This window comes from Choristoneura fumiferana, chromosome 12, assembly GCF_025370935.1.
Source record: "Choristoneura fumiferana chromosome 12, NRCan_CFum_1, whole genome shotgun sequence".
Taxonomy (NCBI): domain Eukaryota; kingdom Metazoa; phylum Arthropoda; class Insecta; order Lepidoptera; family Tortricidae; genus Choristoneura; species Choristoneura fumiferana.
The window spans coordinates 1,365,960-1,376,946 of record NC_133483.1 but is presented as its reverse complement, the minus strand read 5'-3'; the positions used below and the strand labels follow the sequence as shown (position 1 = coordinate 1,376,946).

At 40.0% G+C, this 10,987-nt stretch overlaps 1 protein-coding gene across 1 annotated transcript; it reads right to left on the bottom strand.

The window, feature by feature from the left end:
- Positions 1-1,482: 1,482 nt before the first annotated feature.
- On the bottom strand, positions 1,483-3,675 carry LOC141433611 (uncharacterized). The gene is made up of 2 exons (XM_074095722.1): positions 3,559-3,675; positions 1,483-3,322 (listed from the first exon to the last, which is right to left on the bottom strand). The coding sequence occupies exons 1-2, from the start codon at positions 3,673-3,675 to the stop codon at positions 1,577-1,579; spliced, it is 1,863 nt and encodes a 620-aa protein (XP_073951823.1). The 3' UTR covers positions 1,483-1,576.
- Between the last annotated feature and the right edge of the window lie 7,312 nt (positions 3,676-10,987).

The window sequence follows — 10,987 nt, the reverse complement described above, 5'->3', positions numbered from 1 at the left end:
CATTTCTATTCGGGATTATGGTTAATGACCTTGCCTCGGTTCTCGAATCGGCACAGTGCCTTCTTTACGCCGATGACCTAAAGCTGGTTTACGGTGTGCAGCAGAGGGGCGACTGTGACTCTTTGCAGAGAGATATTGACTCGGTTTTCCGGTGGAGTGTAGAGAACAGGCTTCTTTTCAATTCAGCCAAATGTTCGGTATGCACTTTCAGTCGTGCACGCGCCCCGTTACATGCTCAGTACGTATTGGGGTCGGAGCCCATTGACCGCGTGAGTTCAATTAAAGATCTGGGTGTGCTATTCGATACCTGTCTTACCTTCCATGACCACATTGCGGAGCTATCTTCCAACTGTTTCCGGAGACTGGGCTTCGTTATTCGTAATGTACGAGATTTTAATGATGCTGGAGCTATAAAACTTGTTTACAATGCGTTAGTTAGGAGCAAACTGGAGGCTTCGTCAATTATTTGGCACCCGCATGAATCTGCGTACTCCTTACTTCTGGAGAAGGTCCAAAAAGCTTTCCTTAGGTTTTTATATAAGAAAAAGTTTGGACACTACCCATTCTTATACCCGACAAATTACCTTCTTGGGACTCTCGGTTTCAACTCTCTAGAGGTGAGGCGGAATTGCGGGTTACTCATATTTGCATGTCAGGTTCTGCGGGGTGAGTCGGACTGTCCCGAGCTGGTGGCTCAACTTGTGAGGTTGTATGCCCCGGATATTCCGAAAATAAGGCTCAGGCCACGACGGCGCGATTTGCTGGCAGTGCCGGCGGCGCGTACGGTGTCACGTAGGAACTCGCCTTTACTCCGTGTCCTAACACAGCTTAACGCGTTGCTGGCATCGACACCTGAGTGCGACCTGCTAGCGTGGAGATGGACGACTGTGCGTGCTGAATGCTTGCGGTTTTGTGAGTTTTTAGATGATAGGATTTCGACTGTCCCAATTTGAACCTGTTATTATTATAATAAGTTTAAACCTAAGTTTAGTTAGTATGTTCAGTGTAAGTTTAAATAATAGATTTCGTTTTCGTGGTGCATTAGTGTAAACTGTCATGCCACGTGAACATAGTTTTTACCAATAAATAAAAAATAAATAAATAATTGTCTAAAACATGATTACCTATCGCTTAATGAATAGATATCAACATTCTCTCATTTAATTTATTCATGCCAGCTCTAGTGATTGCCTTGGAGCAAATAAAATGTACCTAAAACTGGAAATCAATAAAGAAACATTAAAATATATTAACCAAATTCTTACCAGCGTAAATAGCTTCAATGATGAGATCTTCCAGGTCTCTAACATTCTTAATATCCAGCTCTTTTAACAAAACACTGTACGGTATACATTTCTCTTGTGTAGCAAGCGTAGCTATAGTTAAGTGTTGTAGCTTCTTACACTGAGCTGGAGTCAACTCTAAGTAGTCCGACTTATTCTCTAAGTAGTCTTTGTATGTGCCGTAAGCAAATAAGTTTAATGTCCCGGCCTAATAACAAACCTTACTCCAAAGTACTAAAAAAGTACTTTTTGGTATCACAATTATGGCAACATTGAATGTACTTTTACCTAACTTAGAAGTTGAATGGTACTCTTGGTTTATCGTAGAAGTATCCTTGGTCTGGTACGAAAGGTGCTCTGGTTGTGGAAGGGGGTAAGTATATCGGTGGCGCCCTAGTGGTTGACGGGGGTATGTACACCGGGGGAGGTCGGGTTGTTCGGGGAGGAATGTAAACAGGCGGCCTCGTGGTGGACGGTGGAACGTAAGGTGCCCGAGTGGTGGATGGAGGTATATAGACCGGAGGCGCTCTGGTAGTTGAAGGTGGTATGTATACAGGAGGCCTAGTGGGGTACGTGAAGGGATTTGATGGCTGCGGGTAATAGTAGCCAGTTGTTATGGATACAGTAGGTTGAGTGTAATAAGTTGGAGGTCTAGTAGTTGTTGTAGGTGGGGGACGCGTTGTGGGGGGAGGGGTACGGCGAGTAGTTGGGGGTGGTGTGGGGGGTAAATAGGTGGATGGAGGGAAAGTACGAGCTGTAGTGGGAGGCGGTCGCCTAGTAGTTGTAGTTGTTGGGAATGTAAAAGGGACGCTAGGTGTTGGGTAGTTGTAACCAGTAGTTCTTGTTACCGGTGGTAAGTAAGTCGGGTACGTAGGTCTGGTTGGTGGTGGTGTTCTTCTTGTTGTTGGAGGTGGCCGTGTTGTAGGGGGAGGTGTTCGACGAGTAGTTGGGGGAGGGGTAGGGCGTGGGGTAGTCACTGGGGGTAAGTAAGTAGATGGTGGTAGCGGTCTTCTCGTAGTAGTAGGGGGTAAATAGGTTGACGGTGGGTTAGTTCTCGGGGGAGGCGTACGCCTGGTCGTTGTTGTCGTTGGGAAAGTGAAAGGAATGCTGGGAGTTGGGTAATTGTATCCAGTTGTTCTACTCACAGGAAGTTGAGTGGAGTACGTGGGATATGTAGGTGGTCTGGTAGGGGGAGGAGTACGTCTAGTTGTTGGTGGGGGACGCGTTGTAGGGGGAGGAGTACGGCGTGTTGTGGGAGGTGGAGTAGGGCGCGGAGTAGTCACTGGGGGCAAGTAGGTAGACGGTGGTAGAGGCCTCCTAGTAGTGGTTGGTGGCAAATAAGTGGAAGGAGGGAAAGTTGGGCGTCTAGTTGTCGTTGTTGTTGGATAAGTGAAGGGTACGCTGGGGGTTGGATAGTTGTAGCCAGTGGTTCTGGAGACGGGGAGTTGGGTTGAGTATGTAGGGTACGTTGGTGGTCTAGTAGGAGGTGGGGTACGTCTTGTAGTTGGTGGTGGACGGGTAGTAGGAGGTGGGGTGCGACGAGTAGTTGGGGGTGGTGTCGGACGTGGGGTGGTTACAGGGGGTAGGTATGTAGATGGTGGTAGCGGTCTTCGAGTAGTGGTAGTTGGTGGTAAGTAGGTTGACGGAGGGAAAGTTCGAGCTGTTGTCGGTGGTGGTCTTCTGGTTGTTGTGGGGTAGGTAAAGGGGACACTGGGACTTGGGTAATTGTAGCCTGTGGTCCTTGTAACTGGGAGTAGCGTGGAATAAGTCGGATAGGTTGGAGGCCTAGTTGGACGCGTAGTGGGAGGAGGAGTGGGGCGTGGCGTAGTAGTAGTGGTAGTTCTTGCTGTCGTCGGCGGCGGTGTAGGTCTGGGCGTTGTAGGAAAAGTGAACGGAATTTTTGGTGTAGGGTAGTCGTAGCCTGTTGATCTTGGTGGGGGTGGTCTAGTGGTCGGTGGTGGTGGAGGAGGAGGCCTGGTAGTAGGCGGGGTGGGGGAGGTGGTGGCCTGGTCGTACGAGGGGGTGGTGGTGGTGGTGGCCTAGTTGTAGGTGAGAACGGCACTATTGGCGTATTGTAGATGTATCCTTGCGTTGGCGGCGGCGGCGGCGGTGGCCTAGGAGGTGTCGGTCTAGGAGTTTCATAGAAATAGCCTTGTGTCGGCGGGGAGGGCGGTGGCCGTGTCGGTGGCGGTGGTGGCGGTGGGAACGGGATCTTCGGCTTGGGATAGAAGTAGCCGTCCTCGTCGAGGTCGGCGCGTATCGGTGAGCCGAAGACCGCGTAGTTTTGGTTCGCATAGCTCGGGATGGCCGGCTCGGCTCGGCATGTCTGGTAGATTGCCAACAGCACCACCGCTAGGTGCAATGACAGCCTCTGGAATTGAGAACAGGACATGGTTAATTTTTGTATAATTTATTGAATACTTTTGGTAGAGCATTAGAAGGGTCAAAACCTCTGGGAGTGTTTTAAAAGAGATGATAATACTTGTTCGGGGTATTTTTATTTCTAACGTTTTTGGTTGCGTGTTGAGTTGTGTTTGTGTTATTGGTGAAAAATTTAACATAATCGTGTCTATTTTGCATTTCATTATGGTTTAACCTCACTAATTTGTGAAAAGGGAAGGTTGCAACAGTAAGTTTAAATATTTAATTAAGTCCTGTATGTCTAGAATTCTAGATGTACGTTTGGGTAACCGTCACTCCCTCACTTCAATAAACATGTACCTACCTATGTTTATTATGTAGACTATAATATGGTATTGTTTTCGTTTTACTTTTCTATATTTTTATATTTCCAATTTTTGTCTTATTCATTCTCTTTGTTTTTAAATAAGCATCTGATATCATTTAAGGATTCCGTACTATTTGTGTGTCAATTGGGTCCTATTTACACTCAAGCTTTGCTGACGGTTTATCTGTTTGTCATATACTTTGTAGAATAATATAAATTAAAAACAGAAAAAAGTTAAGAGGATTCCATAGCCAGCTTATAAGCAAAATTTTGCGTAACTATTTTATAAGTATACCTAAATACGATAAACTTGTTTAACTTTTTTTACTGAAATTTACTGTAAATAGAACATACCACGGTACGGGTCTTCACAAATCCGGGATGAATGCTATACATTACCTCTCCCCTTATTAATTTTGTGGCAATATTTCCTATGTGTTCCAAGACGGTTACTTTTTTTAAGTCACCGACCCAAGAAAAGGGGTGTTAAAAGTTTGACGCCAATGTACATAATGTCTGTGGCATCGCAGCTCTCAAACGGATCGAGCTATGTTTTGTGGTGATTCTTATCTATGTTTCATTAAAATCAGTTGCCATTTTGATATATTAATCTATGAAATGACAATGTCGGGTTTTATTTGCCCTACATTTCTAAGTTGCTTAAGCATTAGATTATTTATCTTGCTTAAGTTATTTCATATCAAGTAGCGTCTTCCACGTTTTTGCGACACATTTTAATAAACGCAAACCACATGCAAATATCGCTAATATGTCAAGGTCTCATTTCGCAAGCTGTTTAGCGTGGTAAATGTTTGTTATATGTTTGTTCGTATATTCGACCTAACCTTTTAAACATCCAAACAAATTGGTTTCATCGCGGATTCTTGTGATGTTATTAATCATAAAATGACTTCAATGATGTCATTAGGCTGGTGATGATAAATTTGATCATCTGTCAAGATTTTATTTTATTTGGGATGAATAAAAGTGAATTCGTGCATTTGTATAAGATGATATCAAATGATTATTTGGAGTCAACTGCCTTCTCTTTAGATTAAGACTTAAATTGCATATTTTGAACATCTTAATTTTATAGCTCTCTGAAATAATTTTAATATTATTGTGTAAATGTAAATTTGGATAATTTGTGATTTTTGTTAAAATTAAAATATAAAAACAGTTAATGTTAAGTACCTACCATTAAATAATTGAATGGGCATATTTAAGAAAGCACGTTTAGTTGAAAGATAAAAACGAAATTTTCTATTTTTACTCACTGAGAGCAACAACAACAAAAATAAAAATGAATGACTGTAATCTAAATTGAAATAAACCTACCATTTTCAAGTTAAAATCTACATCATGTACGTAGTCATCATTTTATGACTAAGTACTAAAATTTATAATAACTTTCTGAAGTCTATAAAAACCTGTTAATCTCGTAAAAAATGGTAACGTTTTTACTGTGTAAATCATGCCAACATTAACGATTATGGTAAATGAAAAAGAAATTAAGAGTCTCTTTCTGTGTTTCATTTTAATAATTAATTTATATTTGTAACAAATAAATCTAAAGACGTCGTTAGTGCAAAGTATAAAATTATTAGCCATGATATTGCTGTGCCCTAACGGAGCTTCAAATGTGTACCTACTTCATCATCATCATCATCATCATATCAGCTGTAGGACGTCCACTGTTGGACAAGGGCCTCCCCCATAAACCTCCAGTTGCTTCGGTTGGAATGGAAGCAGCCAGCATCCACCGTGAACTCGCGGCTTTAACCAGGTCACCATTCGTCAGGTAGTTATTTGTTATTCCATCCATGCGTGTAATTTGACACCAAAATTCATTATTAAGATTATACTACTCATTTAGAAAGAGAGAGAGAGTCATAGCGAGAGGGAAATATTTATTTAGACATATTCGATACACAGTTTACTCAGTTTTGCATAGTATTCAGATAAAATCATTAAGGTGATTTTCCTCCGGCGAGGAGAGACGAGAGGATGCGAAACGAGAATTGAAATTTGTATGGCGGCGCCCGCGTACAAATTTCAATTCTCGTCTCGCCTCGCCGAGGGAAAATCACCATTACAGTGGTGTTCAAATATACAAATATTTTTTAAACACTATGCTACATCAGCATTAAAACATCGGCCAAGTGCGAACCTATCTATGAATAGCCAATGTTTTCAGAAGATGAGCTTTCCAAGCTATAAATGTAGACATGCCTATCTACTATAGACAGACATAAAAAAATAAAACGAGACTTTTTCTGATAGATTGTGGCTAAGAGCTACATTAATACCAAATTTTAAGCTTCTAGAACAACCAAAAGCATCTTGTGGGTTTTTGTTTAATTAGAAATTTGACTTTTAACTACTTCAAGGGTTGGCAATTTATATTTGATATTCATTTTAGCTTGATATGTACCTTCACGAGTTCCTGAGTTACTTACCTACGCGTCTAGGGCAAAAAAATTGACAGCATTTTTAGTAAAATCATATTAAATTATCTAAAATAATTAATGGCGTAAAATTGAGCAAAGGTATTCAATTGGCGTATGTTGCATTTGTACACTTTTAGACTGGGCACAGTAAAATTAAATCAATTTGATTTAAAGTATGGTGTAATTGATCTTTCTCTTGATTCAAAATAAATTACTTTCAAGTTTTCAATTATTAAAATAACCCCTTGTATAAGACAATATAATTACAAGTCCTAATGAGGTCAAGGTCAATTTAAAATATGCTCATTCTTAAAATCAGACACACACACAACACAAATTCGTTTTTTATACCTACATACAAAAGACTGATGTTTAGAAACAAACATTTTAACCAAAGTCCACATTCCTAGCAAAGGTCAGGGCATCGTCCAACACCGGCTGACCTGGTTACTTAAATGGGTTTGTCACGAAAAAAACAATATTTGTTCAAATATTTGCTTCCTCTACAAGCATAGTGACACCTGAGGCATCAGTACAACACTCCACTGATCAAACAAATCATTTGTTTACTTACAGAATTTACTTACATCAATCTGGAAGTTATTTATTATAATTAGATCTATTTGATTTGAAATTAATTAATTATTTAGCGCCTATTATTTTCCATGAGCAATCAGTTTTATTCCCAACGCAAAACTAAATTATCTGCGCAGGCACTATCTAGAGAAGGTTGCCAGAGATCTAAGTAGAGAACTAATAGATCTACAATTTTACATTGTTTGTTATATTATCTGTGGCACACATAAATGTTCAATTGTATTTGCGTGTATAAGTATCAAATTTCCTAATAATCCATCTATGCTCTGAAAATAAAAATAAATAAATAGTTATCAAGGGAAAATTAACACCCATTGACCTAGTCCCAAAACAAGCAAAGTTTGTGTTATGGCTACTGGGCAACGGATAAACATACTTAAATCGAGAGCAAACATTGGTATTATTGGGGACCTCAATCGCCGTCAAAGTTTCTTTACACCATTCAGGATAACCATAGAACACGATAATACTTTCCTTTGTGTCAGTAGGTATTTACTTAACTAACTATAGTTATTGACTTAACTTGTTTCGTATCAAAAAACATCGGCTATCGGAGTCTCATCCAATTAATGAGCTCACGACCTCGCAGCAACATTGACAGTTGTAATTGTATTACCATAGCGTGAAATATTGAAGAGGCTCAAGGTGCGCAGGCGCCGGCGGAATGTGGCTAGTGGGTGACCGCGTATGAAGCGAGAGATATTATACAGCACAGGACTGAATAAAGGGAATCAAAACGTCAACGTTTGTATTCCCTTCCTGCTTATATCGTGCTATAATTATTGACGACTGGATGGCCAAGTGGTTAGAGAACCTGACTACGAAGCTTAAGGTCCCGGGTTCGAATCCCGGTCGGGGCAGATATTTGTATGAATAATACGAATGTTTGTTCTCGGGTCTTGGATGTTTAATATGTATTTATCTATATAAGTATGTTTATCCGTTGCCTAGTGTCCATAGTACAAGCTTTGCTTAGTTTGGGACTAGATCAATTGGTGTCAAGTGTCCCATGATATTTATTTTATTTATTTATTGTTACGTAAACACTTTTTCGTGTTATCTCACATTTCGACTAGTTACGGCTGTCACCAGTAAAATGTAATCCGTTATCAATCATTTGATAATTAGTTGATAATTAATTAACTTAAACGGCGATTCATTGCAGATGGAATTGGGAAAATGAATACATGGCTTTTTAGATCACTAGTAGAATAAATAGATATCTAGTCCAGTAGTCTTTCATCGCATAAAACATATGGTCACATTGCGTAGCTCAGACAAGATAGATACTACCTATCTCTGCTCTACTCTGTACTTCGTATCGTACCGACTCTCTCACTCTCGTTTTAAATAACACAAGCGTCAGTGGGATGACAAGACACGAAGCTCGAATTTTGCACTTCATAGGCCTGGTTAGGTTAGCACTGTGTAGTTAGGTAGTTCGAATTGTGACCCTAGAGCTATAGCGTGGCAAGCCTAGTAAGCGAAACGAGCGTGGAGTGTGTGTGGGTGAGACGCCAGTTTTTTTTTCATATTAGATGATAACTAGGAGCGACGACACGGTCATTTTGCGATTTCAATTACCTAAGATTGATGTGGTTACTAGCTTTTGTCCTCGGCTTCGCCCGCGTGGAAGTCGGTTATCGCGCGCTCCTCCCTCGGAAACTGTGCATTTTACCGGAATAAAAAGTAGCTCATGTCACTCTCTGGCCCATAAACTATCTCCATGCCAAAAATCACGTCGATCCGTCGCTCTGTTTTGACGTGAAAGACGGACAAACATACATACAAACAAACAAACACATTATTGTATTATATTAGTATGGATATTGCGATTTAGTCATTCTACTACCCTTGTTATATTTGTTGTGAGATCAACCAAATTATGCACCTATAACACGTCACACTTATGTCATAGTTCTAAGTTTTACATCAAAATTCCACGTGCTCCACTAACTTGCTACAAAACATATTCCTACCAGGAAATAATCCGTAACCTCTAGCAGTTACAATTAAATAAAATAATAAATAGTTTTAACCTCTGATGTCCTCCATGTCGTGTCCGACAAAGGCGAACCTTTAGGCTTGTTTATTATGTGCCCGAATATGGCTGGCAAAGCCAAACTTAGTCTTAAATAAAATAATAAATAGTTTTAACCTCAATCAGACCTCAAATTACTGGAACAGTCGAACGATCAATTCGAACAGTTAACAATTAACCTTAAATCTTAAACATCACTTTAACTTCGCCCTTCACTTAACTGTGTATTGATGCAACTATTCCAATCTACTGCAGTTTGATTGTTATTGATGACTTGATAAAAATATCATTGGTGTCTTAAAGCGACCTTTAATCTATATAATTGTTTTCAGGTACATACTAACAAAAATTTTAGCAGCAGTAGATACAGTCGAGGAAACTGAACCACGAACCATACATTTGACAAAGAAATCATAACAAAATTGACTATGATATTAATATTATGTAACTTTTGGTCACTCCGACAGTTAATGAGGAATCTAATGATACCGCATAAGTAAGCACGTGCCCAGCTGTCTAGGCTTCAGAGAGGACCAAAGATATAGACATACAGGTGAACAAACTGATTCACGTACGAGGGTGGAACATTTTAATAATCAACTTCACTATGGCACAGACTATGGTATTTGACAAAAGTATGGTATGTCCGATGAGGTCAGACGGTTCTCAAATGGCGTCTGCGGACCGAGAGACGAGCTGTCGGTAGGCCTGCAACAAGATGGAGCGACGACCTGGTTAAGATCGCGGGATCGCTGTGGATGCGGAAAGCACAAGACCGGTCTGAGTGGAGAACTTTGGGGGAGGCCTATGTCCAGCAGTGGACGTCTTTCAGCTGACATGATGATGATGATGGTATGGCCACATGACTTGAATAGCACGAAAGTTCTACCCTGGTATCTACAAGATTTGGTTTGGTCGACCATACATACATACGCTCGAAAAATATAACCCTCTTTGGGGCAGACGGGTAAAAATGAACTTGTCAAGTACCACTTATTTTTAAAAGAAGTTGAATTAAAATAATACAGCCAATTAAGCTTTGCTTGAACCCGAAGTCTTTATTCAGGCAACAATATTTCATGTCGCGTATTAATTAAGTTTGTATGAAATGCCGTGAGATCAGTTACGGAATGTTTAATGGCTGCATAATCATTTTTATTCAACATTTTTTAAGTTGACCGTTCGTAGTTAAAATTGAAAGTTGTAATCGAATTCAAAAGAAGTATTAAGTTAAAGAATATTTCATATACCGGGTGTAGTTTGTAACACGAGCAAATAATTAAAACATAGATAGTTATAAGGCAGCGATAAAGCTCAATATTTTTAGCTTTATCGCTATATGTCATGTGACCAGATTTGACGCTGGAAACGAGCATCAAGCAGCTTGCATACGGCCGCGCCTTAATGTTGTTCAGTTTGACGAGTGCGATCTATGTTTTAATTATTAAATTTGCTCGTGTTATAGGCCACACCCGGTATAAAACTACTCCATATTTCTTCTTATCCGTAACAGGGCTCTATCTCAAGAATTGTAACACATGTAGAGCTGAAATTTAAACATCAAACAAACGACAGAAAAAAATAAGTATCAAATGAAATAAAATATGAAAGGGGTCCCAAGCAACAGATTATATAATAACCCCACACTACTTACATTTTGCTGAGAGACACAGCTCTGTAATAATGATTATTTTATACTTACCACCAATTGTGCATTATTTAGAGACACATTTAAATTTGTACAAAATCTTCGGTGCGTGAGGCATTTGCTAGTTTTTCCCGCAATGTTCCATTGTAAATTAAGCCTGACAATCTCAATCTATCCGTCACATATCTCTCAGCTCCCTAAGCAGCAATTATAACTATTACAAAACAATGCCAGTCGAAT